Consider the following 25,523-nt stretch of genomic DNA (forward strand, 5'->3'; position numbering starts at 1 on the left):
CCAACCTGTTGCTAAGGGACATTGTTCTCATTAATTACATTTGAATGACGTTTGATTTAAAACTCGTAAAGTAATTTTAGTCTTGTGGTTTGAAGAGGATTCCCCCTACACATCAGACACACCCACGTGCCTGTCACAGTCTAATTGTATCCACAGTGCCACCTGACAATGTAGCAGAGAGAGAGAGGAAGGCTGTCAGGTCAACTCTGTTTATCAGAATGTCAGAGGAGGAGAGAAGTGAGTGACGAAAGAAGATAGAGAGCTGAGACGACAGCTAGCTGATGGAGGGAGAGATAGAGGTCTGGAGGCTACGTGTGAGGGAGAAATTAGAAACATCAGTGGCTGCAACGACCTAAACGTAGACAGACAGAACAAGACACACAACAGAGTATGGCAGAAACCCCAGCAGAGCCTCAGGTAAAGCCTGCAGAAGGACTTTTAATTATCTCCTGAAATGTTTATGCTGATCCTAGGTGATGTCAGATCAATGTGTTGGCCTGCCAAATACTTAACACTTTCTACTTATTGCATCAGTTTTTTTGGGGGGGGGGTGTTGGAGCAAGCTCTCAATTTTCCTACGTCTCATACTATACATTTAAAGTTGAATAGAGGAGTATCTTCCTGTTATTAATGTGCTATTAAAGGTATGTAGAGGACAAGATAGGTTATAAGATGGTCAAAGGTGTCAAATTAGTCTTAAATGAAGCAGAAATGTGTATCATGATAAGCCTGATATGAAACTGACTCATTCAATTGTATTTAGATTGACTGTGAGCTGCAGCCCCTGTCTAATACCCTTTCTGAGCCCCAGCCCCAACTCTATCCTCTCTATGAGCCCCAGCCCCTAACCCAGCATGATACCCTTCCACAGCCTTTGCCCCAGCTCCTACCCCAGCCTCAGCCAGATACCCTTCCTGAGCCCCAGCTCCTACCTCAGCCTGATACCCTTCCCCAGCCTTTGCCCCAGCCCCTACCCCAGCCAGATACCCTTCCTGAGCCCCTACCCTAGCCTGATACCCTTTCCGAGCCCCAGCCCCAGTCTGAAGAGGAGGTGAAGCCCTGGGTGTGGACACGTCACCGCAGACCCCTTCTCTTCCTCCTGGGATCCTCCTTCTGCGCCTCCATACTGGGCCTGGCCTACTACTCCCAGCAGCACCTCCCACCAAAGAGCACACTGCCAGCCTCTCCTCCATGTACCTCCCCGGCTTGTCAGAGGGCAGCCGCCCGTCTGTCCGTCTCAGTCGACCCCTTCTCTCAGCCCTGTGACTACTTCCTGATTGCCTGTGGGTCTGAAGAGGCGTCTCTGTCCACCAGGGGGAGACAGAGGGGCAAGGGCGTCCCCCTACACCCACAGGGCCACAAGAGCAGGGAAGCAGAGAAAGAGAGACGAAAAGGGAGGAAGGAGAGAGAGACAGACACGGACAGAAGAGAAAAGGCTCCAGCAGACAGAATGCCAGACAGACAGACTGCACTACTGCTGACAATGAGGGAGATTCTGGGTGAGAATTTAAAAAAAATGCTCTGTTTATCCTCTGTAGATGTTGTACCAGTTCTTTGGGATAACCATTTAAATAGAACTGCTGAAAACGTTTCCATAACAGGACCTTTTATCCTCACAATGAAACTTTGATATAATCTTCCTCTGTGGAAGCTGAGGACCGCTCCATCCCGGGAAACTCAGCGAAGCAGAAGGCCTGTATGTTCTACCGTTCCTGTATGGACACTGGCCCCACAGAGACCGCCGGACCAGAACCCTTCCTCAGGCTTGTCCACAAGGTCAGATCACTCGAATAGATTGGTGGTGTATGGTGACGAATTACACTTTCTCTACTGGTAAAAACTATTTCCCTCTCTCCTCTTCTCTCTCTCTACCCCTCTACCCCCCCCCCCCCTTTCTCTAGCTGGGTGGCTGGGCTGTATCAGGCCGGTGGAACCAGACAAATTTCAACTCCACTCTGTCTCTACTGATGAGAGACTATGCCACCTTCCCATTATTTAGTGTTTATGTGGGCAAGGATCCTAACGACACTCAAGGAGACAAGAGATACATACAGGTCAGTTAGATAGGGGTTCTGGGGAAGTGAAATACCTAATGGGTGTACTACAGTATATACTCAACCCATCCCCTATACATTTATAGCATACACTCTTTTTCCATAGATTGATCAGCCGGATTTTCAGATACCTATTGAATGGAGCAGCAAGACTCAGAAGTCCAAAGCTAACACGCAGGTACACTAAGGCTATATCTGTTCTACAGTATATCATCTATCTCTTGATGGCAACATTTGTCATTCTTTCTCTCATCCCCTCTGCTCCCTCTCTTTATTTATCTCGTTTCCCCCCAGATCCTGCGTCCGTTCCTGGCCTCGTATCAGAGGATGCTGGCCCTGTTGGGCTTTCCCTCCAGCAGCACCGGTCTCCATGTAGGCCTGTTCATCTCTCTGTCCTCTGAACTGGCTGTAGCTGCCTCTCCTCTGCAGCATCACCTGCAGCAGGGGCTACTGTACCAACGCATCACCATCAAAGAGCTACAGGTGCGGGTGTATGTGTATGTACGTATGTGTGTGTGTCTCTAGTTCTCTCTCTCTGTACCCTAACCTTCCACTTCACTAACTCATAGACCTACTGTATTTATGTGCCTGTATTTCCCTATACAGAATGCATCTTTCTTATTTTGTGCACAGACCCTGGCCCCTGCCATTGATTGGCTGGGCTGTCTACAGGCCACCTTCCGTCCCCACCCTGTTAGCCAATCGGATCACGTCCTCCTGCACAACCTCCCTTACATCGTCCACATGTCCCGCATCATCGACAAATGGCTGAACAAGCATGAATTGAGTGGCAGGTACTTTATATTAATCAAAAATGTCATGCAAAAGACAGTAACCGATACAACAAACCTTGGTATCAAACCTGGTTGAAGGTTTCTCATCACACAAACTACCTCTGTTACTTACAGCATGGTATACTGTATACTGTATACTGTTCATCTCTCTGGTTAGTGGCCCTCTTCACACTTTCATGGTCCTCAGTCTCCTCCACACTGTCATACCCGCTCTGGACTCCAGGTTCACTCAGACAGAGAGGAATTTCTCCTTAGCTCTGGGGACTACAGGGGAGGTAACTGAATATGGACTACATTTCCCAGCTTGCTCTTGTAATTGAATAACACTGGCTTGGAGTGATTATATTGTCTGGGACTTGTAGTTCATTGCTTTTTGCTTCTCTCAGGATGTCCCTCGCTGGAGGCAATGTGTTCTGCAGACTGAGAAAGGGTTTGACACGGTACTAACACACCTACTGAGAAAGACCACTGCATACACAGAGGTGAGAGGCACAGTGTGTGTGTGTGTGTGTGTGTGTGTGTGTGTGTGTGTGTGTGTGTGTGTGTGTGTGTGTGTGTGTGTGTGTGTGTGTGTGTGTGTCTGTGTCTGTGTCTGTGTGTGTGTGTGTGTCTCTGTGTGTGTGTGTGTGTGTGTGCATAGAGAAAGCAAAGACAGAAGGATGAAGGCTACAATGAAATGTATGGTGAAGAATAGAAGCAACAAAATATCAATTGAAAAAGTAAATTGTGTCCTATGCCTAATTGTCATGATGAAGAGAGTTTAGAACACCTTTTAGTGAACTGCTACAGAATTAAAGAAATATGGGATCTGATGAGAAGTATTGTTTTTGATGTATGTATAAATCTGTCATATGGATGACATTACTGAAGAATTATGGTGGACAATAATAAGCATTGACATTACTAAAGAATTAAGGTGAACAGTAACATTTGGAAGACAAGATGCATTATGACTATGAAACAACTTTTTGATTGAACACTATTTATATTTTTAACAAATCAAAACACAACAGAACTAAAAGAAATAAGATGGACTCTAAATTATTTAATCTGTAAATCATGTTATGTAATTATTTACATTTACATTTTAGTCATTTAGCAGACGCTCTTATCCAGAGCGACTTACAGTTAGTGAGTGCATACATCATTTTATTTGTATTTATTTTTTAATTTATTTATACTGGCCCCCCATGGGAATCGAACCCACAACCCTGGCGTTGCAAACGCCATGCTCTACCAACTGAGCTACATCCCTGCCGGTCATTCCCTCCCCTACCCTGAGCCAATTGTGCGCCGCCCCATGGGTCTCCCGGTCGCGGCCGGCTACGACAGAGCCTGGATTCGAACCAGGTTCTCTAGTGGCACAGCTAGCACTGCGATGCAGTGCCTTAGACCACTGCGCCACTCGGGAGACAGAATTATGAACTCAAATGTATTGATGAATTGTATGTGAACAACACTACACGACCAAAAGTATGTGGACACCTGCTTGTCGTACATCTCATTCCAAAATCATGGGCATTAATATGGAGTTGGTCCTCCCTTTGCTGCTATAATAGCCTCCACTCTTCTGGGAAGGCTTTCCACTAGATGTTGGAACATTGCTGTGGGGACATGCTTCCATTCAGCCACAAGAGCATTAGTGAGGTTGGGCACTGATGTTGGGCGATTAGGCCTGGCTCGCAGTCAGCGTTCCAATTCATTCCAAATGTGTTTGATGGGATTGAGGTCAGGGCTCTGTGCAGGCCAGTCAAGTTCTTCCACACCGATCTCGACAAACCATTTCTGTGTGGACCTCACTTTGTGCATGGGGGCATTGTCATGCTGAAACAGGAAAGGGCCTTCCCCAAACTGTTGCCACAAAGTTGTAAACACAGAATCGTATAGAATGTCATTGTATGCTGTAGCATTAAGATTTCCCTTCACTGGAACTAAGGGGCCTATTCCTCCTCCACCAAACTTTACAGTTAGCACTATGCATTCGGGCAGGTAGCGTTCTGCTGGTATCCGCCGGCATCCGCCAAACCCAGATTTGTCCGTCGGACTGCCAGATGGTGAAGCGTGATTCATCACTCCAGAGAACGCATTTCCACTGCTCCAGAGTCCAATAGCAGTGAGCTTTACACCACTCCAGATGACGCTTGACATTGCGCATGGTGATCTTAGGCTTGTGCGGCTGCTCGGCCATGGAAATCCATTTCATGAAGCTCCCGACAAACAGTTATTGTGCTGACGTTGCTTCCAGAGGCAGTTTGGAACTCGGTAGTGAGTGTTGCAACTGAGGACAGACAATTTTTACGCGTTACGCGCTTCAACACTCGGCGGTTCCATTCAGTGAGCTTGTGTGGCCTAACACTTTGCAGCTAAGCCGTTTTTTTTTTTTTTTACTTTTTCTGGGGGGTAAATCAGCTTAATATTGCAGATAGATTGTAACTTCCATCAATGTAATTGTCTGCATCACTTCCAATCCCCCATGTTTTTATATATACAGTGGGGAGAACAAGTATTTGATACACTGCCGATTTTGCAGGTTTTCCTACTTACAAAGCATGTAGAGGTCTGTAATTTTTATTATAGGTATACTTCAACTGTGAGAGACGGAATCTAAAACAAAAATCCAGAAAATCACATTGTATGATTTTTAAGTAATTAATTTGCATTTTATTGCATGACATAAGTATTTGATCACCTACCAACCAGTAAGAATTCCGGCTATCACAGACCTGTTAGTTTTTCTTTAAGAAGCCCTCCTGTTCTCCACTCATTACCTATATTAACTGCACCTGTTTGAACTCGTTACCTGTATAAAAGACACCTGTCCACACACTCAATCAAACAGACTCCAACCTCTCCACAATGGTGAGAAGGCAACAACTGTTGGCGCAATTATTAGAAAATGGAAGAAGTTCAAGATGACGGTCAATCACCCTCGGTCTGGGGCTCCATGCAAGATTTCACCTCGTGGGGCATCAATGATCATGAGGAAGGTGAGGGATCAGCCCAGAACTACACGGCAGGACCTGGTCAATGACCTGAAGAGAGCTGGGACCACAGACTCAAAGAAAACCATTAATAACACACTACACCGTCATGGATTAAAATCCTGCAGCGCACGCAAGGTCCCCTTGCTCAAGCCAGCGCATGTCCAGGCCCGTCTGAAGTTTGCCAATGACCATCTGGATGATCCAGAGGAGGAATGGGAGAAGGTCATGTGGTCTGATGAGACAAAAATTGAGCTTTTTGGTCTAAACTCCACTCGTCGTGTTTGGAGGAAGAAGAAGGATGAGTACAACCCCAAGAACACCATCCCAACCGTGAAGCATGGAGGTGGAAACATCATTCTTTGGGGATGCTTTTCTGCAAAGGGGACAGGATGACTGCACCGTATTGAGGGGAGGATGGATGGGGCCATGTATCGCGAGATCTTGGCCAACAACCTCTTGGCCAACGACCATTGAAGATGGGTCGTGGCTGGGTCTTCCAGCATGACAATGACCCGAAACACACAGCCAGGGCAACTAAGGAGTGGCTCCGTAAGAAGCATCTCAAGGTCCTGGAGTGGTCTAGCCAAATCTTTGGAGGGAGCTGAAAGTCTGTATTGCCCAGCGACAGCCCCGAAACCTGAAGGATCTGGAGAAGGTCTGTATGGAGGAGTGGGCCAAAATCCCTGCTGCAGTGTGTGCAAACCTGGTCAAGACCTACAGGAAACGTATGTTCTCTGTAATTGTAAACAAAGGTTTATGTACCAAATATTAAGTTCTGCTTTTCTGATGTATCAAATACTTATGTCATGCAATAAAATGCAAATTAATTACTTAAAAATCATACAATGTGATTTTCTGGATTTTTGTTTTAGATTCCGTCTCTCACAGTTGAAGTGTACCTACGATAAAAATTACAGACCTCTACATGTTTGTAAGTAGGAAAACCTGCAAAATCGGCAGTGTATCAAATAATTGTTCTCCCCACTGTGTATATATATATATATATATATATATATATATATATATACACATACATACACACACACACATACATACATATACATATATATATATATATATATATACACATACACATACATAAACATATACACACATACACACACACACATACATACATACACATACATATCCTTTTTTTAAATATATATGTTTCAACTGTACTGTGATGTCTTACAAAAGTTCTGAACCTTTCTATTCTCATTGTTTCTACAGATTGTTTCTACATTTTTGCTAATAGTATTATTATGTTATTGATCGATTGACTATGACTTTTCAGATCACCCAGTAGTGCTGTCTGCAGGGTTAGCTCCAGGTAAATATTGCAATCCTTTAGCCATTCCTGGACCTGTGTCCAAAAACAAGCTACAAATGGACAGTACCAAAACAAATGATCTAATGATTCTGTCTCTTCGCAGCAAAATCTGCAGAGCTGGGAAGATTGTATCCCCCATATAAATAACATTCTATTGGTAGCAAGAATTTTATATAATCATTTAAATTGAAAGATTCTAAGTTTTGAATCCGGTTGTCAGAGCGGGCGTAGGTGTGGTGTGGGAATCAGATGCAGGATGCAGATGCTAGTCCAAAATACTTTAATAAAGTCCACAGAAATGAACGGCTACAAACAGAGCCGGAGGCACAAGAAAAATAACGCACTCAGCGTATAAAATACAAAACACGCACAACAGTGCGGACTCTCTATCTAGAACAGAAATAGAGCACAAACTGACTGGCAACACCTGCTGACACGGAACAACTACACACAACCACAAGACAGAAACAACAAGAACTTAAAGGACACCTAATCAAGACAAAATGAGAAACAGGTGTACCAAAACAGACCAAACCAAACAAACACAGAAACAACGAACGGTGGCAGCTAGTACTCCGGGGACGACGACCGCCGAAGCCTGCCCGAACAAGGAGAAGGAGCAGCCTCGGCAGAAACCGTGACAGTACCCCCCCCCTTGACGCGCGGCTCCAGCCGTGCGCCGACCCCGGCCTCGGGGACGACCAGGAGGACGCGGAGCAGGGCGCGTGGGATGACCACGATGGAACTCAGTCAGAAGGGACGGGTCTAAGATATCTCTCCTCGGCACCCAGCACCGCTCCTCCGGACCATACCCCTCCCACTCCACGAGATATTGGAGACCCCCAATCCGGCGTCTCTAATCCAGGATGGACCGAACTGTGTACGCCGGAGCCCCCTCGATGTCCAGCGGGGGCGGAGGAGTCTCTGCTATCTCACAGTCCTGGAGTGGACCAGCTACCACCGGCCTGAGGAGAGACACATGGAACGAGGGGTTAATATTCTTATAATCAATAGGAAGTTGTAATCTGTAACACACCTCGTTCAACCTCCTCAGGACTTTAAAAGGCCCCACAAACCGCCGACCCAGCTTCCGGCAGGGCAGGCGGAGGGGCAGGTTTCTGGTCGAGAGCCAGACTCGATCTCCCGGTGCGTACACCGGTTCCTCACTGCGGTGGAGATCGGCGCTCGCCTTGTGTCGACGGATGGCCCGCTGCAGATGTACGTGAGCAGCGTTCCACATCTCCTCCGAGCGCCGCACCCACTCATCCACCGCAGGGGCCTCGATCTGGCTCCGATGCCAAGGTGCCAGAGCCGGCTGGTACCCTAATACACATTGGAAAGGAGTGAATCTGGTGGAGGAGTGGCGAAGGGAGTTCTGGGCCATCTCGGCCCAGGGAACATACCTCGCCCAATCCTCCGGCCGGCCCTGGCAATACGACCTCAGAAACCTACCCACATCCTGGTTTACCCGTTCAACCTGCCCATTGCTCTCCGGGTGGTACCCCGAGGTAAGGCTCACCGAGACCCCCAAGCGCTCCATGAATGCTCTCCAGACTCGAGAGGTAAACTGGGGGCCTCGATCAGACACTATATCCTCGGGTACCCCGTAATGCCGGAAGACGTGAGTGAATAGTGCCTCAGCGGTCTGTAGGGCAGTGGGGAGACCCGGCATGGGAAGGAGACGACAGGCCTTCGAGAACCGATCCACAACGACCAGGATGGTGGTATTCCCCTGGGAGGGGGGAAGGTCAGTAACGAAATCCACCGAGAGGTGAGACCAGGGTCATTGTGGAACGGGCAGGGGTTGTAGCTTACCCCGGGGCAGGTGTCTGGGTGCCTTACACTGGGCACACACCGAGCAGGAGGAAACATAAACCCTCACATCCCTGGCTAACGTTGGCCACCAGTACTTAGTGCTAAGGCAGTGCACCGTCCGGCCAATCCCTGGATGTCCAGAGGAGGGTGACGTGTGAGCCCAATATATAAGTCGATCCCGAACCTCGAGCGGAACGTACGTCCGACCCACAGGACACTGTGGAGGGCTAGGATCGGTACGCAACGCCTGCTCGATTTCGGAATCGACCTCCCACACCACCGGTGCCACCAGGCAAGACGGCGGGAGTATGGGCGTGGGCTCAATGGACCTCTCCTCCGTGTCATACCGCCGGGACAGGGCATCTGCCTTACCGTTCTGGGACCCAGGGATGTACGTGATCTTAAAAACGAACCGGGCCAGAAACATGTTCCACCTAGCCTGGCGAGGGTTCAGTCTCCTAGCTGCCCGGATGTACTCCAGGTTTCGGTGGTCAGTCAAAATGAGGAAAGGGTGTTACATTTACATTTACATTTCAGTCATTTAGCAGACGCTCTTATCCAGAGTGACTTACAGTTAGTGAGTGCATACGTATTTTATTTTTATTTTTTTTATATACTGGCCCCCCGTGGGAAACGAATCCACATCCCTGCCGGCCAAACCCTCCCCTACCTTGGACGACACTGGACCAATTGTGCGCCGCCCCATGGGTCTCCTGGTTGCGGCCGGCTGCGACAGAGCCTGGACTCGAACCAGGATCTCTAGTGGCACAGCTAGCACTGCGATGCAGTGCCTTAGACCACTGCGCCACTCGGGACCAGAGCCCAGTATAATCCATCTGTCTGTCCATCCTGAGCCCCCTCAAGCCAATGCCTCCACACCTTTAGGGCCTGGACCACGGCTAGCAGCTCCCTGTCCCCCACGTCATAATTTCGCTCCGCCGGACTGAGCTTTTTAGAGTAAAAAGCACAGGGGCGGAGTTTCAGGGGCGTGCCAGACCGTTGCGAGAGCACGGCCCCTATACCGGCTTCAGACGCGTCTACCTCGACCTGGAATGGTAGCGCGGGATCCGGATGCGCCAGCACCGAGGTAAACAGGTCCTTCAGTCTCCCAAAAGCCCTATCAGCCTCAGCAGACCACTGCAAGTGCACCGGACCTACCTTTAGAAGAGACGTTATGGGAGCTGCCACCTGTCCAAAACCCCGGATAAACCTCCTGTAGTAATTCGCAAAGCCCAAGAACCGCTGCACCTCTTTAACAGTGGTTGGAGTTTGCCAATTACGCACGGCCGACACACGGTCAACCTCCATCTTTACCCCTGACGCAGACAACTGATAACCCAAAAAGGAGACAGACTCCTGGAAAAACAGACATTTCTCTGCCTTGACATATAGGTCATGCTCCAACAATCTCCTCAACACTCGGCGCACCAGGGCTACATGCTCGGCTCGGGTAGAAGAATACACCAGAATGTCGTCAATGTACACGACCACTCCTTGCCCCTGCATATCCCGGAAGATCTCATCTACGAAGGATTGGAAGACTGAAGGAGCATTCATTAACCCGTATGGCATGACGAGATACTCGTAATGACCCGAGGTGGTACTAAATGCTGTCTTCCATTCGTCTCCCTCCCTAATACGCACCAAGTTGTATGCGCTCCTGAGGTCCAATTTTGTGAAGAACCGTGTCCCGTGTAAAGACTCCGTCATAGTCGCAATCAGAGGGAGTGGATAACTGTATTTCACAGTAATCTGATTGAGACTGCGGTAATCAATACACGGGCGCAAACCTCCATCCTTTTTCTTCACAAAAAAGAAACTCGAGGACGCAGGGGAAGTGGAGGGCCGTATGTATCCCTGTCTCAGAGACTCGGCTATGTAAGTCTCCATAGCTCTCTTCTCCTCTTGAGACAAAGAATACACATGGCTCCGTGGAAGCGCAGCTCCTACCTGGAGGTCTATCGCACAATCCCCCTGTCTATGTGGTGGCAATTGCGTCGCCTTCGCCTTACTAAACACAAGTGCTAAATCCTCATACTCGGGGGGAATGTGCAATGCGGGCACTTGGTTTGGACTCTCCACCGAGGTCGCCCCTACGGAAACGCCCAGACATCGCCCTACACACTGGGCAGACCACTCCTTAAGAGCCCTCTGTTGCCACGAAATAGAGGGATTATGGGTAATCAACCAGGGAAGCCCCAGCACCACCGGATACGCAGGAGAGTCAATAAGATATAGCTGAATAGTCTCCTCATGACCCTCCTGCGTCCCCATCCTAAGTGGAGCTGTGACCTCCCTAATCAACCCCGATCCCAACGGACGGCTATCTAGAGCATGTACAGGGAAAGGATTGTTGACAGGAAGGAGGGGAATCCCTAACTCTGCACAAAATCTCTGATCTATAAAATTCCCAGCTGCGCCTGAATCTACTAGCGCCTTATGCTGGGAACGAGGTGCAACCTGTGGGAAACAAACAGGTATGGTTAGGTGCACAACAGAGAGCTCTGGGTAAGTGGGGCGCCTACTCACCTGGAAGGACTCCCCAGTGCGTGGCCTGCCGTCTCGTCCCCTAGGAGACCCCCCCCCCAGCACCTCGCTGCAGTGTGTCCTCCACGGCCACAGTTGGTACAGGGGGTGGTCCCCCTGGGGCTCCTTCTCCTCTCCTCTCTAGCGCCAGCACCCCCGAGCTCCATAGGACTAGGCTCGGAGGTGCTGGAGGGTGGAATGGACGACCCCCACTCAGGACGTCCGCGGGTGGCCAGCAGGGTGTCTAGGCGAATGGCCATGTCCACCAACTGGTCAAACGTGAGGGTGGTGTCCCTGCAGGCCAACTCACGACGGACGTCCTCCCGTAGGATGCAGCGGAAGTGGTCTATGAGGGCCCGCTCATTCGACCCTGCGTCTGCCGCTAGAGTCCGGAACTCCAGTACAAACTCCTGGGCGCTCCTCTTCCCCTGTCGGAGGTAGAATAGACGTTCTCCCGCCGCCTTCCCCTCAGGTGGATGGTCGAATACAGCCCTGAAGCGACGGGAGAACTCCGCATAGGTGATCGTCGCGGGGTCTATTCTCCTCCATTCGGCGTTGGCCCACTCCAACGCCTTGCCGGTGAGACAGGAGATGAGGGCGGAAACGCTCTCGTGTTCCGAGGGCACCGGGTGTACGGTGGCGAGGTAGAGTTCAACTTATAGGAGGAAACCTTGACACCCGGCAGCGGTACCATCATACGCCCTCGGGAGCGAGAGCCGAATCCCACTGGGTTCCGGAGCGTGGACAAAGGGACTGACCGGTGCTGGTGGTAATGTAGGAGGAGGCGTGGGTGCCCAACTGGTCTCCAGGCGATGCAGGGTATTCATTACTCCCTGTAGAGCGTTGGTGATTTGGGCTATCCTGTCATCCTGTCCGCGGACGCGCTCCTCCCATGACTCGGTCGCTGCTGCTGCTCCTGCTGATTCCATGACTGGTGTGTAGTTCTGTCAGAGCGGGCGTAGGTGTGGTGTGGGAATCAGATGCAGGATGCAGATGCTAGTCCAAAATACTTTAATAAAGTCCACAGAAATGAACGGCTACAAACAGAGCCGGAGGCACAAGAAAAATAACGCACTCAGCGTATAAAATACAAAACACGCACAACAGTGCGGACTCTCTATCTAGAACAGAAATAGAGCACAAACTGACTGGCAACACCTGCTGACACAGAACAACTACACACAACCACAAGACAGAAACAACGAGAACTTAAAGGACACCTAATCAAGACAAAATGAGAAACAGGTGTACCAAAACAGACCAAACCAAACAAACACAGAAACAACGAACGGTGGCAGCTAGTACTCCGGGGGGGACGACCGCCGAAGCCTGCCCGAACAAGGAGAAGGAGCAGCCTCGGCAGAAACCGTGACACCAGTGTCGTTTTGCGTATCAGTTCATAAACACTATGCCATGGGATCGGTACGTCAAAAATCTCTTCCCAACTATTTTGCAATCTATATTGGATGGCTGTCAATCCTTTGATCCTTAAATGAAACTGATATACCTTTTTATTTATCACAGTTTTCCTTAACCAATTATGTTCTTTAATGCAAGGCCGACAGACAAGTTCCTTACTTTCTCCTCCTTCCACTTTCCTCTTCCATTTTTGCGGTAAGGCTGCAATTATTTGGTTGTAATTTTGGGTAGAGCAGACATTTCCATATGTTTTTGTTAGCTGCATGTGCGACATAACTCCACCAATCCTACCAATGATATCATTTACAAAGATTATACCTTTTTTAAACATTTTGTCAAAAAAAAAAGTTTTTTTGTCAATTAGTATATTTGAGTTTAACCACAATATTTGTTGCATTATTTGTTCTGTCGTTTCTGGAGGATTAAATTGAAATTGCAACCAACTTTCTATGGCTTGTTTTAGAAATAGTGATATCTGGGAGATGATTTCCTTTCAAATAACTGAAAGTGAGTGGTTGTAATCTGAATAAAGGGAAAAAGGCTATTCTTGAACATTGGGTGAGACAATCTTACTAATTTGCTAGAGAACCAGTTCGGATTTAAGTATAACTTTTGTATGACTGAAGCTTTTAGTGATAGGTCTAATGCTTTAATATTTAATAATTTCTGTCCTCCGAATTCATATTCATTATATAAATAGGCCCGTTTAATTTTGTCTGGCTTGCCGTTCCAAATAAAATTGAATATTTTTTTCTCATATAATTTCAAAAACTCTTCGCTAGGCGTAGGCAAGACCATAAGCAAATAGGTAAACTGGGATAATACTAAAGAGTTAATCAGGGTGATTTTTCCACAAATTGACATGCACCCACCTTTCCATGGTAGCAAGATCTTATCTATTTTTGCTAACTTTCTATTATAATTTATTGAAGTGAGATCATTTATTTCCTTTGGGATATGTATTCCGAGTATATCCACATCACCATCAGACCATTTTATTGGTAAACTACATGGCAATGTACATTTTTTATTTTTTATTGATCCAATACGTAATATAGTACATTTGTCATAATTTGGTTGTAATCCAGAGAGGTTAGAAAATGTATCTAGATCCTCTATGAGGCTGTGGAGTAATTCTAGTTTAAAAGAAAACATGAATCATCAGCATACAATGACACCTTTGTTTTTAAGCCCTGGATTTCTAATCCCCTGATATTATTGTTGGATCTGATTTTAATAGCTAACATCTCGATGGCCACAATAAATAGATATGCCGATAGTGGACAACCTTGTTTCACTCCTCTTGTCAGTTTAAAACTTTCTGAGAAATAGCCATTATTTACTATTTTACACCTAGGGTTACTATACATGATTTTGACCCATTTTATAAGAGATTCACCAAAATTGAAATGCTCCAGGCATTTATATATAGCTAAGCCGTTGTTGCTCCTAGACGTTTCCACTTCACAATAACATCACTTACAGTTGACCTGGGCAGCTCTAGCAGAGCAGAAATTTTACGAACTGACTTGTTGGAAAGGTGGCATCCTATGACGGTGCCACTTTGAAAGTCACTGAGCTCTTCAGTATGGGCCATTCTACTGCCAATGTTTGTATATGGAGATTGCATAGCTGTGTGCTCGATTTTATACACCTGTCAGCAACGGGTGTGGCTGAAATAGACAAATCCACTAATTTGAAAGGGTGTCCACATACTTTTGGTGTATTTATGATTTTCAAATGTGAAAAACCTCAAGAAAGATTATTTTGAGCAAAGAAATACAAGAAAACTCCTTCATAAATATGATATTACATTATAAGTGTGTTGAAATTGTATTATCTGTTTCCTCTAGGCAGAGGAGCTGATTCAGAATATCTATTCCTTCATCAAGTCCAAACTACCTGATCTCAGGTGGAGAGATGAGGACACTCGCATGTCTGTTTTGAACAAGGTAAAAGGTGGATGTAATTTACTGAAACACTTATTTAAAAACAACTGTGTATTCATTGTCCACTTGAAATGTACAATCTGCGTTTTCCCAGATTTGGTCTCTAACTCCAAGACTTTCAACTAAAAACAACATTTTCAGTGAAGCTGAACTCAACCAACTGTATTCAAATGTAGAGTATATTATTGAGAGTGGAACTAGTCTACATTGTCAATAAGATATAGAATTTCTTAATCAATATCACTAATGAATCATATTACCAGTGATGATAATACATTGTACTATATACATACTGGTAGTTCATTTTCCACCATTTATTTTATTCATAGGTGACAATTGACGAACAAAACTATTTTTCCAACTACATCCAGTCTCTTTCCCTCCAGCACCAGCGACCAAGCAAACTATTTTCCCAGACTGAAGGAGATGATATGTGAGAGTCCAGTTGTCATGAAAAATCTAATCTATGTGATTTGGTTTGGGTAGATATGTGTTATTAATACGTGAATATGAAAATTGAGAACTCTCTCTCTCTCTCTCTCTCTCTCTCTCTCTCTCTCTCTCTCTCTCTCTCTCTCTCTCTCTCTCTCTCTCTCTCTCTCTCTCTCTCTCTCTCTCTCTCTCTCTCTCTCTCTCTCTCTCTCTCTCTCTCTCTCTCTCTCTCTCTCTCTCTCTCTCTCTCTCTCTCTCTCTCTCTCTCTCTCTCTCTCTCTCTCTCTCTCTCTCTCTCTCTCTCTCTCTCTCTCTCTCTCTCTCTCTCCATCTTCTCCTCCAGTTGGTCCATCACTCCATTTCTCTCCGGCAATGAGCTTGTCTTTCCGATGGGGATGTTTGTCCAGCCTCTCTTCCACCCTACCTATCCCAGGTAACCCAAACGGATATGTTTACTATCACATAATAAACTATTAATAACCAAGGAGTCTTATTGAGATAAAGAATCTCATTCCCCAAAGAGACGTGTTTTGTGGAGTATTTGCATGTTTTTGTGTCAGGGCCGTCAACTTTGGGGTTTTGGGGTCTTTGATGGCCAAAGATATTCTCCATCTCCTTCTACCCAACAGTAAGGCAAATAGTCTCAATGATTTACTCTCTGATTGTAATGCAGTTCATTAAATTATGTGCAGAGTTTGCATTTTGCACACGTTTATTTATGTGTGTGTGTGCGTGCGTGCGTGGGTGTGTGTAGGCTTATGCATGATGCATGTGTGTGTGCCCTGACCGTTCACCCTGTGCTTTAGTCCATTCTCAGAGTGTGTCTCCCAGGTCCATAGGAGAGTGTGTGTGGTCCCAGTACCTGGGTGTGACAGAGGGACCAGGGAGAGTGGGGGCGTTCTCACTGTCACCGGAACAGCAGCAGGAGATGTGGGTGCAGTACTCTGCCCTGCAGATTGCACTACAGGTCAGTTTATTGGAATTCCAAATCTATTCTAGGGTATCTAGGCTATTTACATTTCAGCACCTCAGTTGTTTTGGTTGGTATCATAGGCATACTATGTTTTGGTTGGTATCAGAGGCATACTATGTTTTGGTTGGTATCAGAGGCATACTATGTTTTGGTTGGTATCAGAGGCATACTATGTTTTGGTTGGTATCAGATGCATACTATGTTTTGGTTGGTATCAGAGGCATACTATGTTTTGGTTGGTATCAGAGGCATACTATGTTTTGGTTGGTATCAGAGGCATACTATGTTTTGGTTGTTATCAGAGGCATACTATGTTTTGGTTGGTATCAGAGCCATACTATGTTTGTCAAAGCTTTCTCTACTTATTCCTCCTCTTTATCCTTTACTCTCTGTGTCTCTATTTCTCTGTGTCTCAGGCTTACAATCAGAGTTTGAAGAAGTATCCTGGGGACTCCTCTCTCTCAGGCCTCTCTCACACTCATCTGTTCCTTACTTCATTCACTCAGGTAATAATAATATTAATAATATGCCATTTAGCAGACGCTTTTATCCAAAGCGACTTACAGTCACGTGTGCATAAATTTTTACGTATGGTAAGGTAAGGATAACAGAACAGTAACAGAACAATAATTGCAGATGCCTAAAACCATCACTTTACCATGGATATGAATGTCCTACTAATGGACGTTTTCCTTCCTATAATTGTATTGATATTATCTTCTTTCAGATCAACTGCGACTCTGACCCATACCATGAGTTCATGCCCTTTGAACCTTCCTTCCTGGTTACTGTCATCTGTGGGTACTCTGACCTCTGCCCTATGACCCTCACCTGCCCCAACAAACCCCAGCAGCACCTCTTAGGGACATGCTGACCTACAGATCTACAGTAACATCTCCTACTAAACAAAATTTGCAGAGCCATTGATGAACACATAAGACTCTGATTTGAAGGGCAATAGCACAGAACACTAAGTCCAAATGCATCTGACAGGAGAGTTGATTATTCATTAGGCACATCCATCCATAGTCTCTTGTGACATCCTGCACATGGGAAATGTGTTTCTGGGTTCTGAGATAAAACTATCCATATTGTCTGTGGTTTATTTAAAACTGTGCAGTATGTAACAAGCACCTTGTTATCCATAAGGATACTATTAGTTATGTTAGGAGGTTCTGGTCTGCTTACCTTTGTTAACTGTAGGGGAGAGTGTGTCTGCCAGTTTAAATGAAAACGTGTGTATGAATAGCGTGTGAGTGTAAATAAATAGCAGTCATAGATGTGTGGCTGATAATTCTACAAAATAAAGTTGCTGTTTTTATGTGAAGGGGGTTTTATTTCTTATGGAGTAATCAACGTTTACATTTAATATTTGTTTCTTATACAACATGTTTCTAATAGCTAGGTCAAAACTGTGGACAGGCAAGCGATAGGACAAGTGATTGGGCGCCATTTAGGTTAGGCTATTTGATCGGAGAAACGTAATGTAAAAAGTTTTCGTCTCATTACATTGTCATACATTTTATCTCCAGCCTGTAGGCTACAGAAAAGGCAACATACTATTTTTACCATATGCTATATCTGCTACATGATTTATGTTAGATTAATGTTTTGACGGAATGTTGGTGGAGCGCTGCAGCGATGCGTCTCTACAACAGCACCCTGGAGAGGCGGCTGGGAATGGACATTTTGCGTCTGTCACGCCCTGGCTCTGGGGACACTGTTATGTTGAGCCAGGGTGTGTAATTCTATGTTTGGATTTCTATGTTGGCCTGAGTGACTCCCAATCAGAGGCAACGAGTGTCAGCTGGTTGTCTCTGATTGGGAGCCATATTTAGCTGTCTGTCTTTCACTTTGTGTTTGTGGTTTCTTGTTCCGTGTTGTAACGTTTTCGTTTTGTTGTTTTTGTTCGTGTGTTCATTCATTTAATAAAATGTTCGCATTCAACGCTGCGCCTTGGTCCTCCTCTGTAGATGACGATCGTGACAGCGTCCCTGCCTTTGACAAAGTGGGCACTGCTTATCACAGGGCTGCATCAGCGCTCACCTAAAAAGCCCATAAGTCACTGGTTGAAAGAAACTGTCATTGTTTATGGGCAGAATTGTGAGGTTTTATGTGTTGTTGGAGGTGCGTCTTGGTCAGTTTAGCTCAGAAAATGCCGTCCTCGTCAATCTGCCGCGTTAGGCTACTGCCTAATGAGCGGGCAGGCTCTGATAATCAGTCATTCAAATGAGGGGCAGAACCTTTATTTTTTTTATTGCAGAAACACCAGTAAACATATAAGAAGTATACAAACAGACAATGATAACATATGCTAGGGGGTACAACAAATTACAGATTATACAAAGACCTTAAAAGACACAATTATCGGTACCTGTACCCCCTGTATTTAGCCTGGTTATTATGATGTACTTTTTTGTGTTACTTTTTTTACTTTAGTTTATTTAGTAAATATTTTCTTAACTATTTCTTGAGCTGCATTGTTGGTTAAGGGCTTGTAAGTAAGCATTTCACGGTAAGGTCTACACATGTTCTATTCATCGCATGTGACAAATACAATTATATTTGATTTGATTGTTTTAACAGCTATTTTATTGGAAGAATGTAGAACCTCTTAATGTACTGCTCGAACACCTTATAGAAAACATGGAAGAGTTTTTTTTAATTAGTGAATTTACATTTATTAATATGAAATTTTCATTAGCACAATTAGATTGAAGAGGTAAAACATTTGTCTTTCTCCTTATTATATTTAAGGAAACCAAGCAGAGGGGCAGAACCTTGCCAAAACTCCTCCAGTATGACGTGTTATTCCTGCGACTACCATCCCGAAGCAACATGGAAGCCCACAGCTGTGACAAGCGTGGTCTTGAGCATTTAGACGAATATGAACCCAAACCAGCAAAACATATGCGTAGCCTGCACGATCGCATGGCGGAAAGGCGATTAGTAGTTATTTTAGAGGGGGCAACGCTGGAAACGGTGAAGGTAAAGACGAGTATTTTTCAATTCCGGTCCGCCATCCAACAACTTATATAGTTTTCTGTTCAACCAGACCTGCCTGATAGATGTATTATATGATGACTATTGCATTCTTCACGATAACTTTTCACTATATATTTTACCTCTTGGGGATGTTATTCGAAAACATAATGTTAACTTTCACTGCTATGCGGATGACACACAGCTGTACATTTCAATGAAGCATGGTGAAGCCCCAAAATTGCCCTCGCTAGAAGCCTGTGTTTCAGACATAAGGAAGTGGATGGCTGAAAACTTTTTACTTTTAAACTCGGACAAAACAGAGATGCTTGTTCTAGGTCCCAAGAAACAAAGAGATCTTCTGTTAAATCTGACAATTCATCTTGATGGTTGTAAAGTCGTCTCAAATAAAACTGTGAAGGACCTAGGCGTTACTCTTGACCCTGATCTCTCTTTTGACGAACATATCAAGACTGTTTCAAGGACAGCTTTTTTCCATCTACGTAACATTGCAAAAATCAGAAATTTTCTGTCCAAAAATGATGCAGAAAAATTAATCCATGCATTTGTTACTTCTAGATTAGACTACTGCAATGCTCTATTTTCCGGCTACCCGGATAAAGCACTAAATAAACTTCAGTTAGTGCTAAATACGGCTGCTAGAATCCTGACTAGAACCAAGAAATTTGATCATATTACTCCAGTGCTAGCTTCCCTACACTGGCTTCCTGTTAAGGCAAGGGCTGATTTCAAGGTTTTACTGTTAACCTATAAAGCGTTACATGGGCTTGCTCCTACCTATCTTTCCGAGTTGGTCCTGCCGTACATACCAATACGTACGCTACGGTCACAAGACGCAGGCCTCCTAATTGTCCCTAGAATTTCTAAGCAAACAGCGGGAGGCAGGGCTTTCTCCTATAGATCTCCATTTTTATGGAACAGTCTGCCTACCCATGTGAGAGACGCAGACTCGGTCTCAACCTTTAAGTCTTTACTGAAGACTTATCTCTTCAGTAGGTCATATGATTGAGTGTAGTCTGGCCCAGGAGTGTGAAGGTGAACGGAAAGGCTGGAGCAACGAACAGCCCTTGCTGTCTCTGCCAGGCCGGTTCCCCTCTCCACTGGGGTTCTCTGCCTCTAACCCTGTTGCAGGGGCTGAGTCACTGGCCTGCTGGTGCTCTTTCATGCCGTCCCTGGGAGGGGTACGTCAATTGAGTGGGTTGAGTTACTGACGTGATCTTCCTGTCTGGGTTGGCGACCCCCCCCCCCCCTTGGTTTGTGCTGTGGTGGAGACCTCTGTGGGCTATACTCGGCCTTGTCTCAGGATTGTAAGTTGGTGGTTGGGGATATCCCTCTAGTGGTGCGGGGGCTGTGCTTTGGCGGAGTGGGTGGGGTTATATCCTTCCTGTTTGGCCCTGTCCGGGGGTTTCTTCGGATGGGGCCACAGTGTCTCCGGACCGCTCCTGTCTCAGCCTCCAGTATTTATGCTGCAGTAGTTTATGTGTCGGGGGGCTGGGGTTAGTTGGTTATACCTGGAGTACTTCTCCTGTCTTATCCAGTGTCCTGTGTGAATTTAAGTATGCTCTCTCTAATTCTCTCGTTCTCTCTTTCTCTCTGAGAACCTGAGCCCTAGGACCATACGTCAGGACTACCGGGCATGATGACACCCTGCTGCCCCCAGTCCGCCTGGCCTTGCTGCTATTCCAGTTTCAACTGTTCTGCCTGCGGCTACGAAACCCCTACCTGTCCCAGACCTGCTGTTTTCAACTCTAAATGATCGGCTATGAAAAGCCAACTGAGAGACCTGAGCCCTAGGACCATACGTCGGGACTACCGGCCGTGGTGACTCCTTGCTATCCCCAGTCCGCCTGGCCTTGCTGCTATTCCAGTTTAAACTGTTCTGCCTGCGGTTATGGAACCCCTACCTGTCCCAGACCTGCTGTTTTAAACTCTAATGATCGGCTATGAAAAGCCAACTGAGATTTATTCCTGATTATTATTTGACCATGCTTGTCACTTATGAACATTTTTGAACATCTTGGCATGGTTCTGTTATAATCTCCACCCGGCACAGCCAGAAGAGGACTGGCCACCCCTCATAGCCTGGTTCCTCTCTAGGTTTCTTCCTAGGTTTTGCCTTTCTAGGGAGTTTTTCCTAGCCACCGTGCTTCTACACCTGCATTACTAGCTGTTTGGGGTTTTAGGCTGGGTTTCTGTACAGCACTTCGAGATATTAGCTGATGTAAGAAGGGCTATATAAAATAAAATTGATTGATTGATTGATTGAACTTGTTTGTGACTGAATGAACCAGGATTAAACTATTTGTTATTAACTAACTCCTGCTAGCTTCCCCCCACTACACAGCTGATTCAAATAACCACCTCATCAACCTTTGATTATTTGAATCAGCTGTGTAGTGTTGGGGCAAAAACCAAAACGTGCATCCAGGGGGGCCCCCAGAACCGAGTTTGGGAAACCCTGTTCTAAATAGTGGGCATGGAAATTGCACCATAATCAATGGACGTCAATCATGTTGTACTCTTACCTCTCAGGTTGGCAAGACATTTGAGCTGCTGAACTGTGACCAACACAAGGGCATGATAATTAAAAGTGGACGGGACCCTGGGAAGATTCGACCTGACATTACACATCAGGTAAGCTGTCATTTTCATATTGACCCTTGGAACACCAGTTATCTTTCTTATTTTCTCCTCTAACCCTGCCATATCTTGTAATTGTTCCCCAGTGTTTGTTGATGCTGATGGACAGTCCATTGAACAGGGCAGGTCTCCTGCAGGTTTACATCCACACAGAGAGGAACGCACTGATTGAGATCAACCCACAGACACGCATCCCCCGAACCTTCAACCGCTTCTGTGGCCTCATGGGTAAGCCTGCTACGTTCTGCTGAGTTTCTCTTCATACCTTATCTCCTACCATCCCTCTCTCCTACCCCTCTATTGTACTGTATTTCTCCCCCTTTCTCTCATTTCATCCCGCTTGTATTTCTCTCTCTCCTCCTAGTCCAGCTCCTACACAAACTGAGTGTGAGGGCGGCTGACGGCCCCCAACGCCTGCTGAAGCTTATCAAGAACCCTGTGTCAGACCACCTGCCCCCTGGCTGCCCCCGTATCTGTACCTCCTTCTCCTCTGGGGAGGCAGTGGGCGCCCGCACCGTGGTACCAGAGGAGGGGCCCGCCGCTGTGGTGGTCGGAGCGTTCGCACACGGAGCGGTGAGTTTTGCTTAAGGCTGTAGGTAATGGCCTGTGTGCACCGATCTAGGATCAGCTTAACTTACCCTCCCTCATTACAGACCTTAGATCAGTGTTAAGGGGCATCTTCATCCTACTTCTCGGAGGCAGAAGCACTGTTGATTTAGGTAGTGTGTATGTTATAAATGTTGATTTTGTTTATTTATTCTCTACCAATTAAAAAAGATGGGACTTGGTAAATTATTATTTTTGGGTTTGAACTCTGCTTGTCCTCTCCTAGGTGAATGTGGACTATACAGAGAAGACCGTGTCCATCAGTAACTACCCTCTCTCTGCTGCCCTCACCTGTGCCAAGATGTGCTCTGCTTTTGAGGAGGTCTGGGGCGTGTTGTGATGAAGTTGACAGCGCATTGCTGCTCCAGCTAAAACTGTTGTCATCATGGACATTGTCGTACATGGACTAGAAATGGATCGGACAGTCACGTTCAGTCAAGAAACATTGTACAGAAACGGTCCAATTCACCAATGACCTCCTGTGGATTTGTACGATACTATGGGTGTATGTATTGTGTGTAAAATATGGTATTTTACATGTTTCAACTAAGGCAAAGTTTCAATATGAAATGAATACTGTTTTGAATACACCATCTGTAAGGACTTGGCACCAAATATGGTCATCCTACTTTTCTTGTATTTTTTTTGCTTTTTTACATGTATTCAGTGCACCATTGTTCCCATGGTTATACAGTGGAAATAAACTGTATAATTTGTCCTCAGGTTTCAGTTGTTCCTTGTCAGAGAGTAGGGAACAAAACAATTCAACACTCACGATGGGGACAAAACATGTTTTTATGTAATACTGGTTGAATAATCACTCGATATACATGTAATTTGTGAGTAATAATATAATAACCAATAACAATATGATTTGATTGACAAAATATAACATTGTAAGGTTACGGTAGTTTGACCTAAATCTACTACTGACATATTACTCTTTTAGTCCATACTCTCGGTCCATTTCAACAAGGAAGCACGTCTTTTGGCAACCCTAGGTTGCTTTATCTGTGGCTTTGTATTGGGGGTTACAACCATTTTGCGAGTTTTCTGATTGGCTGCTTTCAAGGCCTTTCCTGCAGGTTTAGGGGCTTTGCAGCCTGTTTTTTGGACGTTGGCTGGTGATTTTGATGCTTGTCCTGCTGGTTTGTGGCTTTTGCCTACTTGTTTTGGTCTATCTCCTATTTCCCTTTGAGCCTTTTCTACAACTGTTTTGTCCTTGCGAGCTGGTTTTCTTGCTGGTTTCACCGCTTTTCCTGGTGGTTTCACTGCTTTTCGTGCTGGTTTAGTTATTTTTCCTGGTGGTTTCAGAGCTTTTCCTGTTGGTTTAGCTCCTGGTTTCAAAGCTTTTCCTGTTGGTTTAGTAGTTTTTTTCTGCTTGGTTCTCTGGGCTGCTGCACGTTCTCTCTGCTTGGCCCTCTCGACTGCTGCACGGTCTCTCATGGCTCTTGTCTTAACTCTCTTCTCATACGTCAGTTTCTGTGGTTTTAGAACAGGAGACGAGAGAGAAACATCTGCATAATTCCCAAATAACTGGTTGTAGTTTGACAGTGAATTATGCACCGTGGTGCAATTTGCTTCCTACTCAGTGGAAAATTAAACTGCCAAGGAGCTAAAACACAAACCACCATTGACAAATATATTACTCAAACAGTTACCTTTCTGTTGAGTTTAAATGACCCAGATGCACCAGCTCCAGTAGTCTGCACCAGTGTCTCCTTCCTCACCAGGCCTTTCACTGCTAAGTTCACACGGGTGTTGTTATTGGTGACATCATAGCCACCAGCAGCCAGGGCATGCTTGAGGTCCACCATGGAGATGCCACCCCGGTGCTTGCACTGGGAGACTACCCGAAGGATGAGCTGGGAGACCCGGGTAGCCACACGCCTTGCATCGTTGGTTTTGGGTGCAGATGCAGCCTCTGCCTGTGTCTGGTACTTGAACAGGCGAACTGGGGTCGCTGGATACAGATTGAGATGAAGATGGGGACACACTCAATGGTTATGAAATATTTTAATTGACATAAACATCACATACTTACTTCTAAATTGCTTTTTGAAAATCATGAAGATATTGTAGCGACCTTAACCCAACACCTAGCGACCTGGTCAAGAGGTTTGGATATCTTGGCGCACCAGATAAAGTGTTGGGTTCAAGCCCCATTTATGACTAGCCCCTGGTTGCGGTCATCAAGAGTGGCAAGGGTGAAGCACAACAATGCGCTTTCTGAAGGATGGGGGTAATATAGCAGCCTTGACCCAAAACCTAGCGACCTCGTCAAAATGTTCCGATCTCTTCGCGTAACAGCTAGGTGTCCAGTTGACAGTCACCATACACCATACACCCCCCCCCCCACACACACACACACACACACACGCCAAAGTAGCTAGCTAGATCACTCACTTGGCAAAGGCACTTTTTCGTTTCCTGTAACATTGTTCTTCTCTTGGATTGCACGCTTCAATAGCTGACCCAAACGTCTAGCCCCTGCTTTCCCAAGGCCCCGACCACCTGGATTTTTTACTGGCTTTGTTTGCTGCTTCACCGGTGACTTGACCGGTGGTTTTACTGGCGGTTTACGTTTAACTTTCTCTTGTCCTCCGTTGATTACTGTAACTGTTCCCTTTGATTCTATGTTAACTTTCCTTTTCCTTTCTCGTTTGACATCTTTATTGTTGCGGTCGTTTCTAGGCATATCCTTGATTACAAGTTGTGGTCGAGCAAATCACATAAAGTAAAGATAGCTAGCTAATGTTAAATGGTCAGACAGAGTTGGGAAAGTGGGATACGTTAGCGATCGAAATGATGACAACATTTTGTTGTCAATTTCCATTTTCAAAAAACAACAATTTCAGTTTTCAAACGGTCGTTCGAAAAAATATATATAATTAAACGGTCGTTCGATAATTATATTTAACGCGGGACGGGTCACCAGAAGCAAGCAACCAAAATACTCTGTAGGTTTGAGCTAGCTACTTACTGCAAGCAACGC

At 45.8% G+C, this 25,523-nt stretch overlaps 3 protein-coding genes across 3 annotated transcripts; 2 read left to right on the forward strand and 1 right to left on the reverse strand.

The window, feature by feature from the left end:
• Positions 1-44: 44 nt before the first annotated feature.
• On the forward strand, positions 45-18,138 carry LOC311127027 (kell blood group glycoprotein-like). The gene is made up of 17 exons (XM_084158769.1): positions 45-417; positions 764-1,499; positions 1,652-1,776; positions 1,902-2,054; positions 2,161-2,232; positions 2,349-2,537; positions 2,688-2,848; positions 3,006-3,123; positions 3,235-3,330; positions 14,779-14,877; positions 14,969-15,046; positions 15,204-15,307; positions 15,650-15,739; positions 15,867-15,934; positions 16,113-16,273; positions 16,696-16,785; positions 17,007-18,138. The coding sequence occupies exons 2-17, from the start codon at positions 1,451-1,453 to the stop codon at positions 17,151-17,153; spliced, it is 1,800 nt and encodes a 599-aa protein (XP_084014895.1). The 5' UTR covers positions 45-417; positions 764-1,450; the 3' UTR covers positions 17,154-18,138.
• Positions 17,020-23,250, forward strand: LOC311127038 (ribosomal RNA small subunit methyltransferase NEP1-like). The gene is made up of 6 exons (XM_084158786.1): positions 17,020-17,076; positions 19,037-19,267; positions 21,815-21,916; positions 22,009-22,150; positions 22,287-22,495; positions 22,755-23,250. Exons 1-6 carry the CDS (start codon positions 17,032-17,034, stop codon positions 22,866-22,868), a joined length of 843 nt encoding a protein of 280 aa, XP_084014912.1. The 5' UTR covers positions 17,020-17,031; the 3' UTR covers positions 22,869-23,250.
• A 54-nt stretch (positions 23,251-23,304) lies between these two features.
• Positions 23,305-25,518, reverse strand: LOC311127033 (uncharacterized protein). The gene is made up of 3 exons (XM_084158780.1): positions 24,935-25,518; positions 24,190-24,491; positions 23,305-24,010 (listed from the first exon to the last, which is right to left on the reverse strand). The coding sequence occupies exons 1-3, from the start codon at positions 25,224-25,226 to the stop codon at positions 23,474-23,476; spliced, it is 1,131 nt and encodes a 376-aa protein (XP_084014906.1). The 5' UTR covers positions 25,227-25,518; the 3' UTR covers positions 23,305-23,473.
• Between the last annotated feature and the right edge of the window lie 5 nt (positions 25,519-25,523).

The sequence above is a fragment of the Coregonus lavaretus genome (genome assembly GCF_964263955.1).
Source record: "Coregonus lavaretus genome assembly, chromosome: 3".
Lineage (NCBI taxonomy): Eukaryota > Metazoa > Chordata > Actinopteri > Salmoniformes > Salmonidae > Coregonus > Coregonus lavaretus.

What these genes read in the sequence shown, in the direction of transcription:
- LOC311127038 (XM_084158786.1), top strand. Translation starts at nt 17,032, where the DNA reads ATGAGTTCATGCCCTTTGAACCTTCCTTCCTGGTTACTGTCATCT. An exon ending in CTTCCTGGTTACTGTCATCT is followed by an intron (nt 17,077 to 19,036) that starts GTGGGTACTCTG and finishes ATTATATTTAAG; the next exon opens with GAAACCAAGCAGAGGGGCAG. An exon ending in CAACGCTGGAAACGGTGAAG is followed by an intron (nt 19,268 to 21,814) that starts GTAAAGACGAGT and finishes CTTACCTCTCAG; the next exon opens with GTTGGCAAGACATTTGAGCT.
- LOC311127027 (XM_084158769.1), top strand. Translation starts at nt 1,451, where the DNA reads ATGCCAGACAGACAGACTGCACTACTGCTGACAATGAGGGAGATTCTG. An exon ending in GCATGTCTGTTTTGAACAAG is followed by an intron (nt 14,878 to 14,968) that starts GTAAAAGGTGGA and finishes GCGTTTTCCCAG; the next exon opens with ATTTGGTCTCTAACTCCAAG. An exon ending in TCCTTACTTCATTCACTCAG is followed by an intron (nt 16,786 to 17,006) that starts GTAATAATAATA and finishes ATCTTCTTTCAG; the next exon opens with ATCAACTGCGACTCTGACCC.
- LOC311127033 (XM_084158780.1), bottom strand. Translation starts at nt 25,226, where the DNA reads ATGCCTAGAAACGACCGCAACAATAAAGATGTCAAACGAGAAAGGAAA. An exon ending in CGAAAAAGTGCCTTTGCCAA is followed by an intron (nt 24,492 to 24,934) that starts GTGAGTGATCTA and finishes ATCTGTATCCAG; the next exon opens with CGACCCCAGTTCGCCTGTTC. An exon ending in CATTTAAACTCAACAGAAAG is followed by an intron (nt 24,011 to 24,189) that starts GTAACTGTTTGA and finishes CTAAAACCACAG; the next exon opens with AAACTGACGTATGAGAAGAG.